We start from the raw sequence: 27,290 nt of genomic DNA, 5'->3' as shown, positions 1-27,290 counted from the left end.
GCACGGAGTGGTGAATAATAAAGAAGTGTTTATATAACTTGAGTGTTTGTAAATAATATGTACGGGGGAACCTAACTTGGAGGGGGGCAGGGGGAACCTAACTCAGAGCAGGACGGGGGGAACCTAACTTGAAGTGGGGTGAGGTGCTCATTCCGGGGCAGGGGTGGTGGTCTCTGGCGGGTGGGGGAGGGTGCCAGTTGCACCGGCAAATGTTGCCAGTGGGTGGGTCTGGTGGGGGCAGAGGGGGCAGGCTTGGTGGGGGTGGAGGGGGCAGGGACAGCAGGGGGAGACACCAAGGGGGCCACAGTGGCTGTGTGCTCCCGCACAGTGTGGCCAATGCCCTCAAGGGTGTCCAGCAGTCTATCCCAGGTTGCCTTCCGCCACTCTGTGTCGTCCCAGGCGAGCTGGAGGTGCTCCTTGGCCACCTCGGCCTGGCGCTGAGTGGCTGGGTCTTCCTCGGCCCTCCGGCCACAGCCCTGACGGCGCGCTGCCTGGGGTGGAGTCCGGACACCTCTGACGGCTGCGGGCGCGCTCTCTGGGATGAGAGATGGCGTGGCACTCTCCTGGCCCACGGATGGTGCGGCTGTGTGGAGAGGAGGAGAGCATGTCAGTAGTGTGTCCCAGATGGAGGGGACCCAGCTGTCACCTTCCCACTCAAGCCCATCCCACAGGGCCCCCGCCCCCCCAAGGGACACTGACCCCTCTAGGGAGCACTGACTGGCTCCCCCCCAGGACCGGGCCTCCCAGGCTGGGCGTGATTCCAGGGGTCTCTTCCACAGGTGGCTCTTCCTGGCCTGTGGTGCGTGGGCCCTGGGTGTCATCTGGCACCGACTGGCTGCCACCCCTGTGCGGCTTATGGCGCTGTCCACTGGGGGCGGGTGCTGGGCATCACTGGTGTGGCACTGTGGGGTGCCGCGTCCCATGTAGGGGCTGGCCTGTGTGCGGCCAGGGACCACCGGTTCTGTGTGTGGGCACCTAGCCGTTGCGTCGCCCCCACCCTGTGGAGTAGGTGTGCGCCCCTCCCTGGACGTACGTGAGGGTCCCTTGGTGACATCCGGAGATGTCCAGCTCTCGGTCACCCGGCTGGAGGAGTGGGAGGGGATCACTATGGTCAGCTCCCCCTCCTCGCTCAACCAGTCCTTGGTCCCCTCGCCCTCCTGGGTCCCCGATCTGGGCTGCTCCTCCTCCTCCTCCTCCGGCTGCAGCTTCTCCCCAGAGGTGTCCAGGAAAGCCACGGGGGATGAACTCTCCTGGGTCCCCAGGATGCTCTGTAGCTCCCTGTACAAGGGGCACATTGCTGGTCCTGCCCCGGAGCGTCCAGCTTGGTCCCTGGCCAGGGGATATCCTTGGCGCAGCTCTTTTACTTTGGAGCATACCTGCTCCGTGGTACGCTCTGGGTGGCCCCTGGTGTGGAGGCCCCTTGTCAGGCGGCCGAAGGCTGCAGCATTGTGCCGCTTCACACCCATGTGGTGCAGTATGTTCTTATCCTGCCGGAGGCCAAGGAGGTCCCGCAGCTCCCACTCTGTCCAGGAGGGAGCCCTTTTTTTTTCTCCCCCTGGGAGCCTTGCGGGGGCTCGGAGGGGGGGCTGTGGGGCTCACCGGGGGGCTGGCTACTTGCCATGTGGCCGCTGGAGCGTCAGGCTGGAGCGCGTGTGCAGGCTGCTCCTCGCATGCTCTCAGCTTCCTGCCACAGGTTTCCTGCATGTGTGCGGCTTTAAGGCCGCTGAACCCAGGGACCATAGAGCCCTGCTGCTGCCAACTGGAGTAGCCCCACGCTCCAGCTGATCAGCGCCATGGCAGACCTGTATTTCGACAGAGCGGACTGTGAAGCGTCTACACGTGGTCTTTTGATTTTATTATTTCGAAAGGGAGGGAGCTTCCTGATGTGGGATCTGGGTTTGGATTTCGAAGTCTGCGACCGGTTCTTTCAATTATCTTTTGAAAGGCAGGTTTACATGTGTGGACGCTCCTCTTGCTCTTTTGGAAAAGGGCCATTTATTTTGAAGTGTTTTGCACGTTTAGACACAGCTTATGTGTGCTGTTACTGGTTCAGTTTAAAATTATGGGAAACAAAATGGGATTTTAGGATCTACACTTATCCTGAAAATGTCATGCTAGTGCTGTCATTTCTTAGGACACCAGTGTCCCGTTTTGACACCTGTGTCATACCTCTGCTGAGCAGCAACAAATACCTGGGCTGTGGATGTCAGCTTCCTAAGGGAAGAAGTATCAGTGATGTAGAGTCTTGGATATATACTAACGGCACATCTACACTACACAGCTTTTACTGACAAGGCTGTGCCGCACAGCCCTATCGCTCAAAGTCAGCATGTGTGCATTTGTGGGCACTTTTGTTGACAAAATAGTTCCACCTCAATGAGGGGGTTTAATTTTTCAGCAGCAGCATTTGCACTTTCACTTGCCGTGGGAAAACTGTGTCGTTCATGGGGGCAGGGTTAAGCACCCATGAACGACAATATTTTTGTCGATCAAGTGCAAGTCTAGACCTCACCTAAGCATAAAATACATCAATTCTAGAACAAAGGTGGCTCAAACAGCATGCTGGGCAGGAATCTCAGCTCAACACCAACACTAGTTACTGCCTTAAGATTTTATTCTATCAAAGCCAAAGGCAGACAGTAAACTTTTCTGCTGCTTGCAAAACTCCCTGTCTCCAGAAGTGACCTCCTACAAAGAACCCTGCCTAACAAATACTAACAGCAGTACAGCATGTCTTCCTGAGACTGAACATTAGGTTGCCCACTAAAGAAAAAGAACTTGGAAGCTTATGTGTAAAAGCCCCACTGGGTGATACCTGCTGTAACATTATGTATTAGTACTTACTGGTGAAGTTATTCAGAAAGTACTGTTTCTTTGATGTAAGACTTTTTCTGTCAAGAGTAGAGTATGATCAGTGATAATACCTATTTGAACTAATGTTGATTTCTGCCTTTCCTTTTTCTTTTCCTCCTCACTTTCTCATCCCACATTTCTCTTCAAACTGTAGACTCTACCTACTTTGAATATTGGAAAAACTTGGTTGATTCCATCTTGTGTGTTTCTCTTCTATTTTTTCCCGTGGTATAATTATGCATTGTTGTCTGTATGGAATCCCATAAACCAAAAAGTAAATGAAGAAAATTCTCATTCATTTGTTGCCCAATGCAGGCCTGAATGCACTATTGTAAACATGTACCTAGGCCTCCAGAGGTAGTAAGAAGCAGGTTGCCAAACTATTTTCACACCCCAGATTATTAGTGTAAAATCAGCTTTACTTTGAATCTTTGTTTTCCTCGTGTGTGTTTATCTTTAAAAATGTTGCATACAAGCTTATTAAAGCATGGGGACTTCAACAGATTTGCATATTTGGATATTCAAAACATATTGCCAGCTATATACACCCATGTGTCAATTTAAGCATCACAGTGTCTGGTTTGGACATGTTATTTAGTATCTGTGTTTAGAAATTGAACTCTGTGTCCCGTTCTGCACACACACATGCATGCTCTAGCTCTGCCTATATAATACAAACACCAGACTGAACCAAATTCAGTTACTTCTAAACAAATTCTTTTATTTGCAGTACTGTGAAACATTCAAATGAATTAAAATGTATGGATTTGTATTTTGTCATGTCCTTTTCTTCCCCCTTTTCCCAGGAAACTTCATGGTGCTGTGGTCGACCTGCAGAACATCAGTATTAAAATCAGTAACAAACCGCTTCATTAAGAACTTGGCCTGCTCTGGGATCTGTGCCAGTCTAGTCTGTGTGCCTTTTGATATTGTCCTTAGTGCCAGTCCACATTGCTGTCTGTGGATCTACACCATGCTCTTCTGTAAAATTGTCAAATTCTTGCACAAAGTCTTCTGCTCAGTGACCATTCTTAGTTTTCCTGCCATTGCTTTGGACAGGTAAGAGATCAAATTTACTAGCATCCTGTCCTTGGTTTTTCTTTATTTCCTTCCCCGCCCAATACTCACATCTTAATGTTAAATATTGTTTAATGGTACCTTGTGTCACTATATCAACTGTGTTCAACTTGGCTTTGTGCCCACAAAGTTCAACTTGCTTCCACAGATATGTGGATATAAAGATTAATCTTTGTTGTCTGGATGTTTATCCTGGTAGCTATGAACTTCACAGAGGGGTTTTGATATACAGATTTATCTTCAGAGATGCTTCTGACTTCTCATACCTCCTATCATTAATCCTTGCTTAGTAATGAGTCTTTGACTGAACAGCTTCTGGGATACTCGTCCATTAATTTGCTCGCTATGTAATTAATTCTTTGTGATCCCACACATCTTGAGGCAGATCTCTGTTAACAGGGAAAAGTACAGTTTCACATGAGTGGAACCAAAAATACAGATTTCCCTCAAACATGCACACAAAAGTACATACAGAATACGGACTTTTGCTTCCAAGCTAATATCCAACTATTATTTGTATTACCATAGTACACTGGAGCCCTAATCATGGACCAGCAGTCACTGCATTGAGCACTGTACGACCATAAAACAAAACAAAAAAATGGTTCCTGCCTCAAAAAGCGTGTAATCTACATAGAGCAGGCAGACATTGGGTGGGGATCAGGGTACAACATGCGAGCAGAGTGAACAGAGCTGTCAGTTCCATAAGACAGTTTGGGGTGGATGCCCCAGACTCGGTGGTGGCCACTTCAACAGTACTATGGACAGCACACGCAGGGCCTAGGGTGGCGTGGGGGAACACCTGGGGTCAGGCCCCCTCACTGCACTCAAAGTGATATTGGGAGCTGGGGTGACCCCAGCAGTCTACTCTGCTTCTCTCCCAGCCTGCTGCAAAGAGAGCAACTCAGCCCTGGCCCCAGCCTGCTCCACTCCCCCAAGTGATGGGGACAGAGTGCTCTGCTTTCAGCTGATGTGGTGAAGCAGAGCCCAGTGGCTGGGAGACAGGAAGGGAGGAGTGGAGCAAACTGCTGGGTTGCTCTGGCTCCTGCTGCCACGGTGAGAATTGGGGGGGGGGGCAACCCCTGCTGCTGCACCATGCCCACTTCACCCCCTGGTAATCTCCCAGGTGTCATAGCTTGTGGGAGGGAGCCTTAGGGAAGGGCTACAATGGAGGTGGGAGTATGCGGGGGGGAGGACTTGAGGGAAGTGGGGTTGCCCCAGGCCCTGGGCCCCCCGGGGACGGTCTAGAGAGTGAACAGTGTGATGGTAGAAAACAAAGTTATTTCCATGATTGTCTTACTCTCTTTAAGTAGGTATGGATGGGAGAGGATAAAGTAAATCAAAAGAAAAGGGAAAGGAGAGGGAAGACTGAAGTGTAGGTGGCCAGGGGAGCCCAGCAGGTTAGAGGGTAAGAGAAGCAAGCCTGGAGTGAAGCTGAAGTGAAGAGATTGCGAGGGACAGGAAGGGTTGGAACAAACAGCCAATCAGCAAAGGGCAAAGAAAGTCAGTCAACACTAGGGAGAGTTCTCCAAAAGATTAACACCCCTTGCTTTGGTTGCTTCTTTTCCTACCCTCTGCTGGCTGGATACGCTGGATGGTTCTTGGCAGAATTCTTCCACGCCACACAGTGGGCACAGAGGTGACGGCCTGTGGGTCCCAGGGCTCCCTGAGTGGGAGGCTGTCTCCCTGCACCAAAATAAGCCACCCACAACAGAAAGGTAATGTTAATATTGGGCAGGCTGGTCCCATGACATAAGATAAATGGATTTTAAATCTGCAAAAGGAAAGCAGAATGTCTAGTAAAAATCAGTGATGATACAAATTAATTGCACAGGTAATGATAAATTGTTATCTAACATGAAACTTTTATGCGAGTTGCAAAATGATCCTTATATTGTACATCACACTAACATTAGCTGTTCATGCTAATCTGATAACGGTGTAGTTAACGTGAGTCACTTCTGTAAGGAACCATTGACATCATGAGGGTTAAATCTGGTATGAATTTGGTCCAAAACCTTTCAATTAATATTCATCAAAATATTGCACACTACAGCTGTGGCTGGAAGTGCCTCTTTAGCTTTCATTATAGTAGCTGTCATTTCTGGTCTTTATCATTTGACTCTTCCTTCCACATATGGTACCTGACTAAGGAGAAAAGGGAACTATCCATCTACATGCTAAAGATCTACTACATCCTAATATTTCAGTCACGATCAAGAGCGACAATTGAATTTTACCCAATGCAAACTAAATGCACAAGTCTAAGAAAAACATAATTTTCGAATGGGGAAAAATGAGTGGCCCGTAATTATTACAGCACTAGTGAGCATCAGTATAATGTAAATCAGTAACCATAGGGCTCAATTCTGCAGGGCTTCTGCAAACAGAACTCTCTGATTTTGAGAAGGACCTACAGAAAGCCATACACACAGGGCTTGCAGGCCTGGGTGCATAATTTATATGCATACTGTTATAAGTTCCATTATATATAGCCAGTTTTGAAGGATTAAGTTTTGGTAATTATAATTTGCTATTGTGGGTTTCATTAAAAACCTCACAAATTGAGCAAAACAGATGGAGTTTCAAGACTGACTAATGTTGAGAGTGAAAATCACTAGAAACTCAGCTGAGTTTTCCTTTGAGTTTTTGATATTTTTCAAACTCAGAAGAGCTAAAAATGAAACTCAGGATGGGAACTCACCTAAACATATTAAAAAGGAGCCCTATGAACTGAATTGTTTGTATTTTGAATAACTCTACTTGATTGTTTTTTTTTCTTTACTACACACTGTTTAAGAATATTGATAGCTTAACCAAGTTTCTGGACTCTTGGGTTGTTGTTTTGAAGAGAGACTTAAAAAGAATTGCACTTTTCCCTTAAAAGCATGGAGGTGGGTGTGCTTTTTACAATTTCATGGTTTGTAGAGCCCTTTGCTCCATTAATTTCTTGTGCTTCGAAGAGATACTATAGGGACACTTTACAGTGACCACTGCATGTACATAACTGTTGTGTCCAGTCAAACCAATTTCCATGAAGGGAGGCTTCTCTTCAGGATTTGTTTGCCATCAGCAATTTCAACTTATAACAACATATCAAGTGGTAAAAGCCATAAGGCATATCTGTAGTGTCATGAGATACTTCTGAAGTCTAGTATGCACTTTTTTAGTTATTATTTGGCTGGGACTTATATTGAAGCTATTGATTATGTCTGACATCTTCAATGAAGAGGACATGGGTGTTCTGAATGGGCAATTTTTTTAAATCAGAAATACTCAAGACTCATATTCAAGTATCAGTACCTAAAACAATGTACACAGTACAACTCTCTGTGACTGTATAAGCAAGTGACGAAGGCCATCAGTGAAACAACATATGGGCCTCGGTGATAATGCTCATCATGACCTTCAGCCTTAAAAAACACAAACACAAGCCCCTACCACTTGACAAGGAGAATTCCTATTGCCTGTGATTAGAAATAAACTATCTACAGTGCAATAGCACCACAAATATATGAGGAGATCCTGATTATTAAAAGCTCAAACATCCACCTCTGCAAGCAAAAAAGAATATGAATTTGAGCATGTAGTTTGTTCAGTTACTATAGATGCACATGCAGATTTCTAGATAGGTGTCTAAAACTATCCATTTACTGATGGTCATGGGCACCAGAAATTCTGAAAATCAAGTCCGCACTATTTTCTCTGGTAGAGGGACACATGCAGTGCTATATTGATGCGGAAATCATTCTGTACTGACAGTGGCCTTCTAGTTAAGCAGCAGCCACACTACAATCCAAATGTTTTAAAAATCTCTTGTTCCTGTTTTTATGCACATGCTCACTAAAATTACAACTAGTTTATTTTTAGGTTCTCTGTCTTTAAGAGTAAAGGAAAGACTCCTGAATTTTGCAGCACTTATACAGATCATACTTGCTTGCATAGGGCAGATGACTTACCACAGCCAAAAGCATCTATGTAACACACCTCTTACATCTCTGACTTGCATGCTACATGCCACCAAATAGTGCATCCATGCTCCAGTCAGATCAGCCAGGTATACTGTAGTGCTGCTCACATTTACATTTTGTTTAGAAGCAACATCAGAAGATATTTAGGATGAAGACATTGACAATGCATTTAACTACTCTTCTGGCAAAACCTATCCAAATTTCTTATCACCCTACATCCACAATATTGGAATGCCTCAGGTGATACTACAAACAATGAGGAATACTGTGGCACCTTAACAAATGCGACACTAACAAATTAATTTGGACATAAGTTTCATGGGCTGGAAGCTGCAGCTTACAAAAGCTTATGCCCAGAAAAACTTGACAGATATTCTACTGACTCTATTTATGACTTCTGACTGTTTGTTTTTTGTCTGTGTAGAAGTTAGTGCTAAGTACTCTGGGAGATAGTCCACCATAGGACATCCTTCAGATCAGCATTGAGACTTTGGCATTTTCCATGAACATGAATGTGCCTCACTTACTAGTTTTCTTTTTTCTGAATATGACCAGTATATAATGCATAGAGGTAAGACACTTACGAGTGAGACACTAGGAAGTTTCAAGATCAGTATATTTTTCATAAACGTAAATCCAAACAAAAATGTAATATAATCCTGGGTAGGGGGACAGCTATCAGCTGATCACTGATCATGTTCTTCCTAGGAGTCGATCTTCAGTCCTGTTCTAGTCTGTAAAGTCATATTCTTGTTTAAGAAAAAGCAGAAACTGGTAGTCATTTGGCAAACCACATCGTATAGAGTTATCAAAAATACTAACCTTGTGTCATTCCTTCAAGCCAGGACATTATATGATCCCAAATTATCAATACATACAGTATATCCATATCTCTTTAAACTGTCCTTGTTTTTTGGCAGATACTACTCAGTTCTATATCCTTTGGAAAGAAAGATATCTGATGCGAAGTCTCGAGATCTGGTTATCTACATTTGGGCCCATGCTGTGGTGGCCAGCATTCCTGTATTTGCTGTGACCAACGTGTCTGATATTTATGCCATGTCCACCTGCACAGGATCCTGGAGCTACTCCCTAGGCCACTTGGTGTATGTCATTATTTATAATATCACCACTGTTCTTGTACCAGTGGCTGTGGTGTTCTTCTTTATGATTCTTATCCGTAGAGCACTGAGTGCCAGCCAGAAGAAAAAAGTCATCATAGCTGCCTTAAGAACCCCTCAGAACACTATTTCTATTCCCTATGCCTCGCAGAGAGAAGCTGAGCTTCACGCAATGCTGCTGTCCATGGTTATAATCTTTATTCTCTGCAGTGTTCCCTATGTGACACTGGTGATTTACCGAACCATACTCAACATACCAGATATTTCAGTCTTCTTGCTTCTCACGGCCATCTGGTTGCCTAAAGTCTCCCTGCTAGCCAATCCTTTGCTCTTTTTGACTGTAAACAAATCTGTACGGAAGTGTTTACTTGGGACAATAGTGCAACTACACCGCAGGTATAGCCGGAGGAACATTATCAGCTCTGGGAATGTTGCAGAGGCCAGCTTGGAGCCCAGTGTCCGTTCTGGTAGCCAGCTTCTGGAGATGTTTCACATTGGGCAGCAGCAAATCTTCAAGCCCACAGAGGATGATGAGGAGAATGAAACAAAATCAATTGGTTCTGGTGACTTTCGGCAGAAGGAAATCCCTACCACCAGTTCAGAGGAAGGACAGACATTAGTTCAGAAATGTCTACCACACACCATTGCCGACTCTGCTGCACAGGTGGCCCCAGCTATGCTCACAGAAGCAGATCTGGTCAACGACAAATATGCCATGCAATTTGGCTTTGGGCCTTTTGAGTTGCCTCCACAGTGGCTCTCAGAAAATCGGAACAGTAAGAAGAGACTGCTGCCTCCTTTGGGGAATACCCCTGAAGAGCTCATCCAGACAAAGCAGCCAAAGTGTAAAGGAGAAAGAAAAATCAGCAGGAACAATAAAGTCAGTATCTTTCCCAAGGTGGATTCCTAGTAGGAGCAGGAGCTCTAAATAACAAAGGAAGTCCACTTTCTACTGTACATGTGATCCCATGGATCTTTGTTATGCTGAAATTTGTTACAGGCTGATTTTTGTGCCAAATACATAAAAACAAAAGGGAAACATATAACAAAAGTGTTCCTTATGAATGTGTTTTCATAATAATCTACAGGTGTCATTCCTGCTTTACATGTGAAATCCAGAGGTTGATATTGGTCTGATTCACTTCCAAAGGGTATATATGGATTTGTGTACATTTCCTGTGAAATTTTCATGTTGAGGTCTGCAGCTGGTTCACTTGGCACTCCAGTGTTAAGTAAAATGCAAACATAACTACACTGTGTTGCAGCAGCAAGCCAACAGGCAGGACCTCAGGAAGCACAAAATGGAGGCAGAATAGGGGACATGGCAAATTTAGGAATGTTTTATTAATGAAATATAAAAAAAACGTAACCTTTCTATTCAGCTGATCTCTTTCAGCAAAGTTAAAAAAACAAACAAAAAACAAACAAACATATTGCCACTCCAGGAACAGTCCACTGGCTTCTTACATATGTTGCTCTCCTCTTCCTTTTTGTAGACCAACTATTTCCTTAGCTAAAGTATGCTCACTTTTGGCCTGAAGAGGCTCAACCAGCGTGAGGAAGCCCACTTCCTGGGGTGGGAGGCTGCAGGATAGTTTAAAAATTAACAAAAAAAAAAGGTTTCTGAAATAGCTATTTCCCTTTAAAAATAAAGGCACCCCTGTAGTTTAATGATAATTAGATAGGAAACCATGTGATACAGTTTGTTCCAAAGGGAGCATATATAGATGTGGTCAGGGCAGAAGCTGATGACAGATCCTGTTGTGATGTGCATAGTGTAAATGCTACTGCAGGGGTCAGCAACTCCCGGAATGGGTGCCAAGAGTGGCATGTGAGACAGTTTTCATTGGTACACCAAGTGGGAGCTCAGCCCTGCCCCTCCTCTCCCAGGCAGCCGGCAGCTTGCTCAAAGCTGTGCTGCCTGTGGATTAACGCAAGACCAGCTAATGCTACCAGCCACCACCTAAATGGTAAAGCTCTGCATCTTCATTTATTTATTAACAACACTGTTGTAAGTAGGACTATTAGTGACTTTAATAAGTATGACCAGCACTCAGAGGGTATATAGAGGTCAAAAGGTCAAATTTCAGCACTCCGCCTTTGAAAGGTTGCTGAGCTTTGTGCTACTGGGTGCATAATTTTGGCATGCTATAAATAGTGTGGCAAGGTCAAGCCGGAGGGCTCCTTCAGAGTGGGAAAAAGGCAGGCCAAAAGGGGAAAGACCTGCTAAATACAAGCAGAGAGCAGCAGGGCAATTAGAAGTAGCTGGGAGGGAGCTGGCTCAGGCAAATTGGGGCCAGCTGACTCCACTGTTGACTTGATGAAGGCCTTTAAAAACCTCCACAGGTGGAAGGTGAAGGAGAGGGTGGGAGTATGGAAGGAGAGGTGTAGGAGTGACAGAGAGCAAAAATTTGAGTAAAGAATCAGACGAGCTTCAGTGAAGAAACAGGAGGAGAGGCAGTCCCAGGAGGAGTGGCTAGCCTACCTACCATAGAGACCTGCTGCAAGCTCCAGCCCTGGAGGAAAATGGCGAGGGAATAACCCAAACAGTGATTGGGAAACAAAAGCCAGAGACCTGGGTAAATACCTGCCCCCAGAATTGTCTACGTGTGCTCTCTTCTTTTGACTGTTTTGTGAAAACACAAGGCATTATCTCTATATGCCTGCATTTCCCAAGATGCAGATGTGGTAACACCTTGCAAAAAACTGGTGTTGCAGCAAGCTAGCTGATGGTCAGCCCCTGTGTTAGCACCATTTCTTATAGTTGGTGGGGGTAGGAATTACGCTCCCTCTCCCAGTTTCTTTTTAGTGGTATGGTACACATAAACCCCCAATATACTAATTGTAATTTATCACTTGTCTCAGATTAGATCATCCAACATACGACTGCCACAGCAGATTTCCACAACAGGTGCCTAAATCATTTATGAATCGCATCCAGACTGTCCATTCTGTCAACAAGCTAGTGTCTCTGGGAGTGCTTTCCTCTCTCCTTTAGCACAGATGTATTGTTTTGTGAATCTTAAATGTGAATTTTAAACTGTGATAGACTGTAAGATATCCTTAAGACTACTGTACCCTGGGAACTTTAATCCTTGTTCAGTTGCAAGCAGCCCTTCCTTTCTTCCAGCTCTGCGTTTGCTGTTGTCTCACAGTGTAGTTTAACAAAAGCGCAGCTTGACGATATCCTAGTACTCTTTGCGTGCACTTGTTCTCTGTCTGTATTTTGGTGCATGAGAAGCCCTGTAGCCTACTGCGTGTTTATGAGGTAGTTTTCTTTAAAATGTGTTTTTACAACAACTACATGAAGACTCTTGTCTATTTGAAAATAACTAGTCAAATCTGACCAGTCCAGTGTTAAGAGAAAGAAAACATTCTGCCGAGGCAGAGATTGGCGAATAACTGTTCTTCCTTAGACTCATCAGAAGTGGGACAGTGGCTTCATATGGTGCAAAAGTTGACACACTTCTACAAGTCACTCAAATCAAACACTTTAACAAAAATGTGAAGAGTATTTTTCAAGTTCCATTGTAAACAATGTTTCTCCTCCCCTTTTAAGTCTGTTATGCTAGTTTAGGGGTTTTCATTTTTGGGGCCACAAGCCCCAACTGGGTAACAAACAAGTGGCAGGACTCACAACCACCGTTCTTTTCTCATTTAGTTATATGGGAAGGGGGTCTTGCTAGTAGAAGGGAGTGGAAGGTCCCAGGATGGAAAATATTGAGAATCACTGTTGCTAGTTATTTTCTGTAAGTGTTGATAAAAATATTGCAGTGGAATGTATGTTTTTCCCCCAAAGGGTACTTGATCAGCACTCTTAATTAACACAGCTAAAAAGAAAGCAATCTGCTTCTGTATCTTTCTTATAAGATTTTGATTAAATTAAACATTTGTGCTATACGTCCTAGTAGGCATGTGTCAAAACCAGCAGTTTTCATCTGAACTTCTCCCGTTTCTCCAGACTTCGAGACTTGAGATAAAATGGAATCCAGTTCTTAACTTCCTTGAAAAAACAAAACCACCCTAGGGTTTGCTCGTTCCTAATTTCACATTCAATATAACAATGGTAAACATGGAGTCAAATTCAGCAGACTTACACAGGAATGAATCCGGCCTTTCTTATCCTAGATTGATTTGTGAAATGATAGGTTTGCTTGCTTTTGTTTATGGAGGCTGATGTGTTTGTTTCCATTCACACAGAATGTATTTAGAAGCTGGATTGTATTTTTTGTTCAGACTGCCACTTGGGACACTGCATTCTTTCAGCAAGCAAATTAATCAGAATGATTTTTTAAAAACATTGTAAGAATTGCATTGGACTAGAAATGATATGTGGAAGTCATTTTTGTAACCAAGTTTAGCCAGTTCCATTTCCGTGAGAATCAGAGAAATGTGTGAAAGGACATCTTTTGTTTTCACAGATGGTATGAGCCCTTGGACAGCGCATAATACTGATGCTTTAGTCAGACTGTAAGCAACCAACATTTTGATGGAACATTAGTCAAAGAACAATAAACAATTCAGGTGAGTGAGATAAGAGGTATTTCACTTTTAGGATGCTGGTTTAAACTCAGGCTAGATCTCTAGTAACTTTCATTATCACCATAGGGCTTGTCACTACTTTCCTTTACTGGGTGCTTCCTAAATGTTGGAGCAGGCCCCTGCATTTACCAAACCATGGCTCCACACTGTGCACATGCTCCACCACACCACTATTTCAGTTATAAGAATCTCAGCTCATTAGGCCATTAGCCATCCAAGCACTCTCCTCTAGGGCTATGTCTACACTTGAGGGTTTTGTCAGCAAATAGCTGTTTTGTCAACAAAATCCGTGGAGCATCCAGATTCCCAAGGTGTTCTGGCGACAGCAACTCAACAGAACTCAGCACTTTTGTTGACAGCTGTACACCATTCCCAATGAGGAATAATACCTCTGTCGACAGAAAGCCAATCTGGACATTCCAGGGGGCCCTCTGTTGACACACAGGGTTTCTGGGATACCATGCACCCCTGTCTGCTGTGTGTCCAGTGTCCGTTTTGCTGATGGAGCGGCCAGGCGGTCCAGCTGCTTTGTCAGCAGAGCGAATCACTCTTGTGATCCACTTGGTGATTTGACAGTGATCTGTTGACAGAAGGTGTGTCAGAAGATAACGTCTGTCGACAAGTCCCTGTAATCCAGACATAGCCTACGTTGTAGTGTCCAGCCCCATATCCACTAAACACTCAGGCTTTGTCTACATGTGCCGCTACTTCTGGAAGAAGTGGCATGGCTATGAGCAATCTGGAAGATCCTAATGAGGTGAGTTTGCAAATTTTCCATGCTTCATATTGGCATATGGTTCGGAGTCCGGAAGAAGTGGCTTCCAGAAGGAGGGCTTCCTTCCAGAAGATCCCTTTGGGCTGTGCATTTGAACCTGTACTTTGGAGTCTGGAAGAGCTTCTTCTGAACTCTGAACCATGTGCCGATATGCTAATGAGATGTGGAAAATTTGCATCCATGCCTCATTAGCATCTTCTGGATAGCTCATTACTGTGTCCCTTCTTCAGGAAGAAGCGGCACATGTAGACACAGCCTCACAGTAATACTAGGTCTGCTGTATCCAAATGGTTAGTATATGCACTAGTTGGCATGATTCAACTCAGGATGAACACCTTGCTTAATACTCCACACTTAGCTTACTCCTGGGAGAATTCTGCACCACTGTGCACATGCAGAATTTATGTCTCCTGCACATTTCTTTGCTTCCCTGCAGGAAAGTGACTGGCCATTCCTTGTAAGCTCTTCCCTTCAAGTCTAACCTCTTTCACGAATATAGCAGGATGGAGGTGCCTGAGCCCCAATAACTCAGTAAATCTGTGTCTCCTGCTGTGCAGTTTGTATATCCCATCACAGTCTGTTTGTTGGCTTATGTGCAATGATCTCGAGCTATGCAATGTACTCTCCAGTAACATGCTAGGAGGAAAGAGGAGTTCTCCCTTCCCTGATGGTCAAATTAAAGTGGGATGGGGAAACCCAGACATCCTGCTCCCTCACCCACTGATCACTGGGGAAAGTAAAGGAAATCAAATGATGGGAAAAGAAGGAAGCAAAGATTTAGGGAATTTGGATAGGCAAAGAGACTGGAAGATAATCTTTTCCCTTTAAAAATAACCTCATAGTTCCAGAAAAAAACACAAGCAATTACTCATAACTCATAATGTACAGCGGAATAAATCTTTTACAAGGAAAAGTACAGATTAGAAATGAAGGTCAACTTCATATACCCAAGTATTCCCTGAAAATAATGCAATATTTAAATAATATATGGGTTTAAAAGAAAGCAATTATTCAGCATTGTAATGCTGTATAGGTTGGCTTCTCTGTCAACAACGGTTTTGATTGCATAGCTGGAAAAACTTGCACAAAAAGCCAGGGGTCTCTTAGTACAGTTAGTTGTTCTGAAGTTAAAGTAATTTAATGTATCCACTTGATTTTAAATCGATATGTACACACATGCGCCTGTATGTATATTGGGCAGATAAAAAGCTGAGAGATTTGCTTTACTTTCTGGCTATGTCTACACGAGAGGGTTTTGTTGACAAAACCCGGAGAGCATCCAGATTCCGAAGGCATTCTGTTGACAGTAAATTGACAGAATGCAGCACTTTTGTTGACAGCCATATTCCGCTCTCCACAAAGCATAACACCCCGGTCAACAGGGATCTAGCGACAGAAAGCTGGTCTGGACATTCCAGGAGGCCCTCTGTCGACAGACAGCACTTCTGGGATATTGGGGAGCCCTGTTTGCTGTGCTTCCGGTTGGCTGTTTTGAACTGTTGGCTGGACAGTCTGGCCGCTCTCTATGTTGTGATCTGCTTGGCAGTTTGGCCATGATCTGTGGACAGAAGTTTTGTCAGAAGATATCTGCTGACAAAAACTTCTGTTGACAAATCGCTGTAATCTAAACATCACCTTTGATATTTGTCCCCTTTTATAATTCTTTTCCCCTGTCTTCACTAGAAGTTTGGTTATCAGTATTTTAATTATCAGTTTGTAAGGAGTGGTAACCTGGTTTTGTAGCAGGCATACACTGCTAGATTTGAAGTCCCATTTTCATTAATCTTGTGATATTTGGGACCACCACACCAAACCCTAAAACAACAGTAAAAAATGGTGGTGCTTTTTAAGTTGCTAGTTTAACATTTAAAGTTGAAGCTTAGGTACAGTAGCACTCCAGTTAAAAAATGTAACAACTAAGCAACAGAAAGTAATGGAAATGAAAGGTTGAGGGAAAGCAGACAATGTATTCAAATATTCATGTTACACATCTGGAATAAATGCATCTGCTCCTTTGTTTCTTGACTTTCTGTTGCTTCACCTGTCCTGCAGTTTTAGAATTCTGTAGGGCAGCCAGCTCTCTGTTTTCCTCTGTCCTGAAGAAACTTGTCAAACCTCCCATTTTCTCTCCTTGTACAGCTCTTTTAAAGCATGGAAGAGATCATCTGAACTTTGCAAAGTGCTTTTTAAACAGTTGCCTCTTTCTTTCACCGTGCTTCAATGCCTAATCTTTATGTATGCCTAAATTATAGTGTTACAGCAAGCTTAAAAAAAACTAAAGAACATTCCTGAGAAAGTAAGATACTGTGGGTGCATCTACACTTGCATTCCTCTTTTGAAAGAGGTATGCAAATGTGACATAAATTTGCATATTTGGTACCTCATTTGCATGTTATTCTTTCAAAAGAAGAAAGCCAGTGTAGATGCTGCTCTTTCAAAAGTAAACCCCATCTTCGAAAGAATCCTTCTTCCCATTAAATAAAGGGAAGAAGGATTCTTTCGAAGATGGGTTTACTTTTGAAAGAGCAGCATCTACACTGGTTATCTTCTTTCGAAAGAAGCTCTTTTGAAATTAGAACATGCACATGAGGTGCCAAATATGCAAATTTGTCTCATTTGCATTTTCAACTTACCTCATTTGCATGCCTCTTTCGAAAGAGGAATGCAAGTGTAGATGCACCCTGTATGATTTCAATAAAACTCATTTGTAAGGCACTGCCACTGAATGGTTCCATTGACTGCTTTCCAAAACAAAAAGTGCATACATTGAAAGTATGCATATTTTTTCATTTGAAAAACACTTTATTCTGTGTAAAATTGTGGGTTATTAAAAATAGGATTATAAAGAAGTTATACTGGTATCTGTACCTATGGAACTGCTGGTTTGGGGGTTAATGACAGTAAATCTTTAATAACCTGTCATTCAAGATTGCACAAATTGTCTTCATGTAGGGGGAAAAAAAACCTAACAGAAAGCTGGGTGCTAATTTGCAATAAACTTTGATATCTGAACAAAGCTAAATTAACCCACCTCCCTGTACCTTGAACCCTCTCCTATATAACACTGAACTCACAAACGCTACTACTTGAGCTGAGGGAAGCTGCAGTCTCCCACCTCTCCCCTGGAGGCTTCAGAGATAGGGACAACAGGGGATCTGCCAAGAGAGATCTTCATTCCATGTCAATTTCTGAAGCTTCTAAACCAGTCGAGTGGAGTTCTGAAAGATTGATTTTATAGTTACTTTACTCAGTAGCACCAGAAACGTGTAATGTAGTAATGTTCTTAGCTCTTTGCATTCCTCTTCTGCATACTCAGGGCTTAGCACTTAAAGGCCTTGCAAACGCTGATGTGTTCTCCCAGTTGCTGCTCTGAGGTGAGTGCCACTTGTCTTACAGGTACAAGAACAAAGGCAGAACATATACACTGTATAGTGTTGCTGACTTTCTAACTGCCCAAACCTGAACAGCGATACCCTGCCTCAACCCTTCTCCAAGTCCCTGCCCCTTTTCCAAGGCCCCACCCTACTCACTCCATCCCCTCTTCTTCCATTGCGCATTGGCCCCCACTCTCACTCATTCATTTTCACCAGGGCAGAGATTGGGGTGCAGGTGGGGATGAGGGTTCCCAAGTCCAAAAATAAGAGGTTCATTATTCAGGAGTGGAGTTAGGGCTAGGGCAGATGTTTGGGGGTGCAGGAAGGGGCCTGGGCTCTAGCTAGGGATGTAAGCTCTGAAGTGGGGCTGGGGAGAAGAGGTTTGGGGTACATGAGGGAGACTGGAGCTGGGGATGAGGTTTGGGGTGAAGGAAGGGTGAGGGTTGCAAACTCTGGGCAGTAGAGTGTGAGAAAGGGCTTCAACCTGGGGCAGAGTTTGGGGTTTAGTGTGTGGGCTCTTGTTAGTGCTTTCCTCAGGTGTTCCCAGTGAGCAGTGCAGTGGGGCTAAAGCAGGCTCCCAGAAACAGATGGCATGTCCAGCTCCTAGGTTGAGGGGACAGCTGGCTCTGACCACTCCCAGAGGCACTGTCCCTTCAAGTCACATTCCCCATGGTTTTGGCCAAGGGGATCTGTGGAGCTAGCACTTAGGACCAGGGCAGTGTGCGGAGCCTCCCTAGCCACCCATGGCCTCGGAACTGGATATGCTGACTCCTTCTGGGACCCACATGAATCCAGGACAGACAGGGAAACTGTTTGAGCCCCTCTGTGCCTCCAACTGGATCTTTAGTAGGCCAATTAGCAGTGCAGATTGGAGTTGCCCAGGTCCCTTTTTGATAAGGTGTTTTGGTCAAAAACAGGATGCCTGGGAACCCTAACACTGTGGAATGCTAACAAGGAATATACTTGGTTTCTATATGCCACCTTAGGCAACTTAAATCAGTTCTCATCTCACTCTCCCTAGCTAAGCACATTTATATTGTGCTCATCCCTGTTGCTGTGTACCACCATTCTCCTGAAAGAAAACCTCTTTGTTCTGTAATGCTATTCTGGGCCCCATGTTAGCCGATAAAAGAGGGCCCTTCCTGTGCCAGGAGCCAGGGGCAACCAATTCTTCCTAAAGGGGGTGGCACAAGGCCCCCCACTCCTGCTTCTAATGGTCTTTCCACCGGCCTGGGGTGGGGGTGTTTGAGGGAAGACCCTGGCCTGTATCCATGCCCTAAGCATTGTGCGTAGGGCAGGTGGAGGGTCTGTGGCTCCTCAGGATGTCACACAGCTCTTACCCAAAGTTGGCTTGGGGAGAGGGCCTTGAAGGCTGAAGGGCTGAGTAGCCAGGCTAAAGTAAGACCCACCAAGTAGCTGTGGGGATTCATGGATCTTCCATTTGCCCTGGGCAGGTGTGTGCATGTCCAGGGCAGGGGGACAGACTGGGGACTGGAGGTCCTACCCGAGTAGGTAGAGGGTTTGTGGATCCCCATAGCTGCTTGATGTCCCTGGGCTGCTCTTACTTAGGCTGGGCTCTGGTTTCCAGCTTGGCTTTGGGGGCTGGACCTCAGAGTGAAGAGCAGGGCAAAAGTCTGGACTTGCAGTGAAAAGTGGATGGGACACAGCACCTTGGCTCCCCATTGTTCTGGAGCCCCTGCAACCTGAGTATTTGCAGAACCTCCTGCTCCCTGACAATTTTCACCTACTCAGCCTTTGGACACAGAGGTGCTCTGGGATGCAATTCTGTTCAACCATCAGCCTTTGCTAGCTCTTGATACATGGCTCCTGAATGAGGAGGAAAATAGAAAAGAAGCTCAGAAGAAGGGGCTTTCCAAACATGTCCATGCATAAAATCGCCCTCTCATAGAAGTTAATAGGAATTTTCCTGTTGACTTCAGAGGGACCAGGATTTCATTTAGGGCCTGTGCCAAAGTAGGAGAACTATTATGGGAAGCCTGCAAACGCCCTTGGGACTGACTACTTCATTGTGAGGTGCTCAGTGCTACAGACAGTCCGTACAACAGCTAGGATATGACCTCTGGAATTCTTGGGTCATGGACCTGTATTCAGACCACCATGAGTCAGAGTCAAATAAGCTTAAAAATGCATAGTTTTCTCACATTTAGCTCATTTTATAGAAGAAAAGATACAAGTAAAAGGCCAGTTTTTCAGAAATTTAGAAAAAAGAAGTGGTTCTGCTAAAAATGGTTATTTTTTATTTGAGTACCAGGGCGTTCTAGTTATGATACAGGTGACCAGGTGCTATCAGCAACATCTCTCATTTCATAATACGGAGATATACCTATCTCACAGAACTGGAAGGGACCTCAAGAAGTCATCGAGTCTTGACCACTGACATTGCAAGCCCAACTGAGGGCAATTACACGCAGTCCGGTGGCAATGGCGTCACTTGAGTGACAATCACAGGACTAACAGAGTAATTGGGGAAAAAATAACAAGAGGAAACAGGCCTGCCAATAGGAGGGGGAGGAGTAAGGGAGGGGCCAGCATGGCAAGAGGGCAGGTGCCCCATGGCCTGGACAGTTAAAGAGGGCCAGGGCGTCTGACTGCCACTAGTGCCGCAGCAGCGGCCGCTGGAGTCCCAGGCCCTCCAAATCAGCACAGGAGTGCTGAGCATTGGTTTGTGTGGCTCTGAGTACAGCAGGGTGGGGTCCAGCGCCATGGTCCAGGTGGCGATAAGGGCTGCTTGCACCAGCCCAACTCCTGCACCCCAAGGCCCTGCCTCTTCTGGGGACACAGGCCCCCACTTGAAAGCTGTCAGGCCCCTCCTGACAGGAAACAAGGTGCAGATTAAGAGGACAGAAGGAACGTTCATAGGCAGGTCTGGAAGGATGCATGTATGTTGCTCTGTCTTTGTTATAAGTTGTGTTGCTCTGTCACTGACAGCCTTTGACCAGGGCCCCCAGGGTTTAAGCTGGGTTTAAGGAAGCTGGGCACTGCAGCCAGCCCAGCCAGGGTCAGGGAGGAAACAGAAACACACATCCAAGCTGCAGCCTGACACACTCATTCTCTCAGTTAACTCCTCTGGTGGGAGTTGCAGCAGCAGGAGTGATGTCCACGGGGCTTCCCACTCTCTAAGGATAGAGGGCCTCATGTTAGAAAACATAGGGAGTGGGTGGATCAGCTGTGCTGGAAGATGCTCTGGATGGGTGGCTGAGGCTCCTGTGTGTGTGGGAGGAGTGTTGAAGGAGTACGTGTGCAGCTTGTCTCTATGTGTTCTTGCTGGCTGGGGGCTTGGAGCAGCCCTGCTATCAGGATGTTTATTAGTGTAGCAGGTCCAGGTCTACCTCCCTTCTCTCTTCCCCCCACCCCCGCCCAGAATCCTAGTTATAACAAGCCCAATTCAGAAGTTTATATCACTGGATTTGGACTCTAATAAGTTAAGAAGCATTTTTCTTGCTTTCCCTATCTGTAAGTGTCAGTTATTACTTAAATGTCAGTTATTAGTTATTACATGTTTGAGGATTGGTGGGTGGGTGTGTTTGTGTGTTGAAATCAATACCTAATTTATCTGCAAAAATGAGAGAAAAAATTTTCAGGTGCCTAAGTGTCCCAGGAATCACCGTAAAAAGTTGCCCTCCACTCCCACCTCCAAAATCTGAAATGGCACTGCTGGGCTGCGTCTACACGTGCACGCTACTTCGAAGTAGCGGCAGTAACTTCGAAATAGCGCCCGTCACGTCTACACGTGTTGGGCGCTATTTCGAAGTTGAAATCGACGTTAGGCGGCGAGACGTCGAAGTCGATAACCCCATGAGCGGATGGGAATAGCGCCCTACTTCGACGTTCAACATCGAAGTAGGGACGTGTAGACGATCCGCGTCCCGCAACATCGAAATAGCGGGGTCCTCCATGGCGGCCATCAGCTGGGGGGTTGAGAGATACTCTCTCTCCAGCCCTTGCGGGGCTCTGTGGTCACCGTGGGCAGCAGCCCTTAGCCCAGGGCTTCTGGCTGCTGCTGCTGCAGCTGGGGGTCCGTGCTGCATATACAGGGTCTGCAACTAGTTGTTGGCTCTGTGTATCTTGCACTGTTTAATGAAAGTGTGTCTGGGAGGGGCCCTTTAAGGGAGCGGCTTGCTGTTGAGTCCGCCCCGTGACCCTGTCTGCAGCTGTGCCTGGCTCCCTTATTTCGATGTGTGCTACTTTGCCGTGTAGACGTTCCCTCGTTGTGCCTATTTCGATGTTGGGCTGAGCAACGTCGAAGTTGAACATCGACGTTGCCAGCCCTGGAGGACGTGTAGACGTTATTCATCGAAATAGCCTATTTCGATGTCGCAACATCGAAATAAGCTATTTCGAAGTTGGGTGCACGTGTAGACGTAGCCCTGGTGAGCCAAGTAGCCAGAGGGCTGTGGGTTCTGGCAAGATTCAGCTCCCATGTGAGAGCATGAAGTCTGCCTTGAGTCACATACAGGATACCAGGCACCCCAAGCCACTGCAGCAGCACCGCAGTAAGGGTGGCAATATCCCATATGCCATGTCACCCTAACTTCTGCTCTGCTGCTGACGGATATATTGTCCTCAGAGCAGAGCACTGAATCAGCACACTGGTATCAGGTCACCCTGCCAGTGCTTAATTTATGCCATGGCTGAGCTCTGGCATCTCTTTCAGTACAAAACACTGGAGGAGGAGTGGGTCCAGAGGTGATGGGGTGGGGGAAGCCCAGGGAGCCCTTTAGAACCAGGAGCGATGGGAGGGGACACCAAAATACAAATTTATCCAGGTGCAATTTTCCAGGGCTGTGCACAGTATTGGCATGTAAAAGGAATATAAATGCCCCATATATATTTGTGACTGAAAAACCATCTGAAGTGCTCAGGAAGTGCAATTCCCATTGTCACAGAGCAATTCCATTGCGACCAGCTACTCTACCAGTTTTACCTGCTGCCATGAGAAGATTTTCTTTGCTGGGGACGTAAAGAATATTCAGAAGGCAAAAAATTCAGAGAGTTGAAAAACGCTCTTGATATTTTGCCATCTAGTCTGTTCTAAAGCAGATGAAATGAGTGTCTCAGTTTTGTTGAAATAAAATCTGACATGAACCAAAATGGTTCATCACAGTGCAAATGAAAGTAATATTAATGGGAATAAGTTTTCCCTAATTTTCACTGCTTCTGGATTGGCTTAGGGAAAAATGGTAAATGAATTCTGTTGCCAAGGAAACTGTATTATGAATGTATCAAGATTGCTTGTATGAATGTGCCCTAATCATGATCTAACCTATCATATGAAGAGCAAGTGTTGAAGGGTTCTTGCTTTCTGAGGCCTCTCTATAGACTAATCTTCTCCAGTTAAAGATACATAGTTTCTGGTTTTTATGTAACAAAATTAACCCATTCCCAGAAAGGCAGAATGAAAACAGCATCCTTTTTTAGCTTTTATATGTATCATGCTGTTTAAACCATAAGCACCATCTGCTGTGTTACACTAAAGACTATTTCATAGCATTTACAAAAACTGTTATTTTCTTTAGGGTGAGTCCAGTTGTGTCCTGATTTATAGCCCGTGCAACAAAAGAGAGTTCCGTAGAGCTGCCTGGGTTGTAATTTCAGGACAAGTAGAGCTGCCAACTTGTGTGATTTTACTGTGAGTCTCACAATACTGGGTGTGTTGGTTTGAAAAGATTCTCAGCTTTTTCATTTCTCTTTCCCCTCTGCCCAACATTCATGGCCCTCACAGTTGCAGGGAAAACTTGAAAATATTTCATGAATGTGTCTGAATGACTGAGAAATGACACGAAAAAGGGAAAAGACCTGAAGTTTAAAATGTTTTAAAAAGCCAATAGTTTGAGAGTCCCAATTCAGGATTCTGACAACATGAGTTAGCAATAGTAGGCCAGAATTTATTATGTTGTCCTCTGAAATGATTGCAACTTAATAAATATTGTCCCATTTACTGAGTTCTAGTGGTGTACTGAACACTGTACATCCATGAAGACAGACTGAGCATGTGCTGTCTCCTCAGCAGTAGGAAGAGTAAAACGTAATAGACCCCACTAGCAGAAAGATGGAGACCTAAAAAAACAGAGGCCATTTGCTAAATGGCCACTTCGACATTATAGCTGTTAGGCTCTGCCCTCCTTAAAGGTTATATTTCCCAGAAAGGGATTTTGGGGAAAATAGTTCCAATATGAGGGGAACCCTGCCATAGGACAGACTAATTAGAAAAGATTAGACATTGCGCGTGTCTAGATTGCCAAGAATTGTCAGCAAAAGATGTGCAAATGTGGTATGCAACTTGCGTATCTCCTGACGACAGTTTTTTTCTTTCCGGACATTTGGCGTGTCCACATAGGGCCAAATGTTGGGAAAATCCCCTCTGCTGAGACATCTCTTCTTCCTCATGGGACGAGGAAGACGGGGATGTCGGCAGAATGCTCCTGACTTGGCAGACTTCTGCCAAGAGACCTCCAGTCTCCAGACAGAAGCCTGCAGTTTAGACATAGGCACAGAATAACAGATGCTTGTAGGAGTGTCACTGTTTTCATGCATTACAAGCCATCACTTTATCATACAATCCTTGCCATAAAGGGGTTTTATTATTTAAATCATACACAGATAATACAGATCTAACATAATACTATATAGAACTTGATGATCCAAATTTTAAATGGTGCAGATTATTTCCCCTCATAGTGTAATGGTGAATGGCTGTTCAAGATGAGTATTTTGAGAAGGGATTTGAATTAAAAAATGGGGGGAGGCAGTCACCTAGGTATCCACAGGGTATATTGGATCCTAACTTTCACTGCAGCCAATGGGTGCTCGATGTCTTAATTCTTCTGAGGATGTGGCCCTCGGAATTTACAGAACCATTACAATCTCCAGGTTCAATGGAAGCAGCAGGTGCTGAGTTCTTTTGACAATTGGGTTCTGAATATCCAGGTTGTCACACAGAATTTGTTATAAGAGGAAGAAAGGTACAAAGACAGACATCAGGAGGGAATGGAACATTGCACAGTGAGACCGATGGCTGAAGGAACTGTGATGTACAGAACCTTGAAAGTGAGGAACTAGATGAAAAAGCAGTGACCAGATTTTGAAGTGAATCCTTACAAAATCACATTCTAAAGAGTTTTCAGCCTCATTTTGTAAGAATAAGAGGTTAATATAATCCCAGCTGGCTTCAGAGGAGCAGCAACATTTTGGCAATGTACCTGAAGTAATTCCAAACTGGCTGTGTCTACACTAGCTCCCAACTGCAAAAGGAGCATGGTAAGCAGGGCGTCAGGAGATTACTAATGAAGAGCTGTGGTGCATATGCAGCACTTCATTAAGCTGATTCTCCGCCGTGGCAACTCTGAAGCAGCAAACTTCAAAGTGCTGGCTTGTGGGTTAGCCGTGGCTACATACAAGCCAGTACTTTGAAATTTGCTGCTTCTAAATTGCCACGAGGGAGAAACAGCTTAATGAAGTGCTACATATGCACCGCAGCACTTCATTAGTAATCTCCCAACACTCTACTTACCATGCTCCCTTCGAAGCTGGGAGCTAGTTAGACACAGCCACTGTGAAGTGCATGAAGTTTCTCCAATACACACACTGTCTCTGTCTCTCTGTGATGAGAAGTTTTGGCCCTATTCTATCCCATTACACGCTCCTAATTCCCACCAACTTCAGAATCCACCTCTCTGCATTCATCATGCTGTCATGTCAAGATGCTCTCAATGGTTTGTTGTACAGGTAGATAATCTTTCTATTCCCTTGGAAATACCTGAGCAGGTGACTATCTAATGTACCCCTCAAAATGGTTGGACAACTTTAACAAACACATGAGAAACAGAACGACAACAAGTGATAGTGCTCATCAGGATGGGCAGAAGTGATGGGAGTTCTCAAAGCTATGTGACTGATCTGGGACCCTTGATAATTCCTTTGAAACTTAGTTGTGGCTGTTGTCAGTGCTGGCCTTAGGTGTGAGCTGGGCCTTTGTGAATTAAGCTTCTCGACAGTCATGTCCGGCATGGAATCATTGTTATCCTCATTTTATGGACAGGGAAAGTGTGGCACAGGGAGAAGTGAATTCTGTCTGGTCATATCTTCAGTGTCACAGTCCTTTACTTCATATGTGATACCATATTTCTACATCATAACTGTAAGAGTTAACAGTTTTATGGTCTATGTGACTTGTTTCAGATTTTAAAGGGAAGCCTGGAGCTAATTAGAGAGGTTACAGTCAGAGAACATTCTGCTATATTGATGCTGAAAGTCCCAGGAAAGGGGCTGCTGAAGCAGAGCAGTCTTTCCAAAAATAAGATCATATCCTCTACATCATTTGCATGTGTATCTATCTTACAGCTTTTGTGCTGGCTCTCAATAAATCACTTTCTTATTGCACTGTTCCTTGAACTTTGATGTTTTACAAATTGACAACTCTCCATACCACAAACTCGAAGGCTACCTCTACAAACCTACTTCTCTTCCTTTGTATGACCTACTTATCCTTGGGGAAATTTATAATCTGCTCTTATTTAAGATAGCAGTGTTAAGACAATCAGCTATTAGCTTGAATATTCTTATGGCAATTGCTGCCTCACTCCAGCTTTGGACTATATCCCTAACTCAAAATAATTTATGCAATTTACAGGATGCAAATTGCATACATTATTTCAAGTTACCTTATTTTGAACTTGGGTGCTGTCCAAATGGCACCCAAGTTCAAAATAAGCACCTATTTTGAAGTTTCCAATACCCCTTTCACAGCAAGGGGTAGCAGAACTGGAATACCACTACTATTTTGAGTGGTGGGGATTAGCTACAGAGTTGCTATTTTGGGATATATTTGTATCCCAAAATAGCAACCATAGTCTAAACATAGCCTCTGTGGGGGCAAGTAATAATAATAAATGTAGTCAGACTGAGTGGCATGCGCTCACAGAGGGGTTTGCAATATGGGAATTTCTCATACTGAATGAGATAGTTATTAGGAACATATATAAAACATTTACAGTATTTGTGGGAGAAAGGTATTAGGCATGAGGGGTTTTATTTGTTATACACAGGTGGTTTGTCCTCCCTGCATGTTATAACCCCTATCATAAATAACTCAGGAATCAGCAAACTTTGACACAGCCCAACAAGGTAATCTGCTGGTGAGCTGTGAGACATTTTGTTTCTGCTGATCAACTACAGGCATCGTTATCCACCCCGTCACCCTGCAGCTCCCAGTGCCTGCAGTTTGCTGTAGCTGGCCAATGGGAGTTTGACAAGCAGTGGCCAGGTCCCCATTGCTTACATTACAGTCAACCACTTTTTAAAGCAGCTGTGTCCAAACCCACTGAAATGTGAAAACTGACACTTAGAGCAGACTTACCCTTCATTTGAGACTAGTGCCTATGTTTGGCCTGAAACAAAAAAACAAACAAACACACACACACACACACACACAAACAAACAAAAAATAACTTTTATTTACACTCATGACAAGGTCCAGTTGCCCTACCCTGCCCTGGGCAAATAAGGAGGTAACAATTTAGGCTAAGTGATAGGCCATAAAAGCAGCTGTTTATAAACT

The 27,290-nt window shown here is 44.7% G+C and overlaps 1 protein-coding gene across 3 annotated transcripts in view; it reads left to right on the top strand.

Annotated features, from left to right (window-relative positions):
• GPR176 (G protein-coupled receptor 176) overlaps positions 1-26,087 on the top strand; it is a 100,768-nt gene extending 74,681 nt beyond the window's left edge. The window contains exons 3-7 of one of the 3 annotated variants that reach the window (XR_012645940.1): positions 3,660-3,912; positions 8,822-9,902; positions 13,444-13,546; positions 17,656-17,713; positions 25,913-26,087. Coding sequence is in view for 1 of the 3 variants with exons in the window: in XM_074996965.1 (XP_074853066.1) it covers positions 3,660-3,912; positions 8,822-9,932 (1,364 nt within the window). In the remaining 2 variants the exon portion in view is untranslated. Of the gene's footprint in view, positions 1-3,659; positions 3,913-8,821; positions 12,918-13,443; positions 13,547-16,478; positions 16,590-17,655; positions 17,714-25,912 lie in introns of those variants that run through there. The other 2 variants (XR_012645941.1, XM_074996965.1) reach the window with 2 other exon arrangements.
• Positions 26,088-27,290: the final 1,203 nt, after the last annotated feature.

Source organism: Carettochelys insculpta, chromosome 6 (genome assembly GCF_033958435.1).
Source record: "Carettochelys insculpta isolate YL-2023 chromosome 6, ASM3395843v1, whole genome shotgun sequence".
Taxonomy (NCBI): Eukaryota; Metazoa; Chordata; order Testudines; family Carettochelyidae; genus Carettochelys; species Carettochelys insculpta.
The sequence above is the reverse complement of the archived record's forward strand: the minus strand, read 5'-3'. Positions and strand labels throughout refer to the sequence as shown.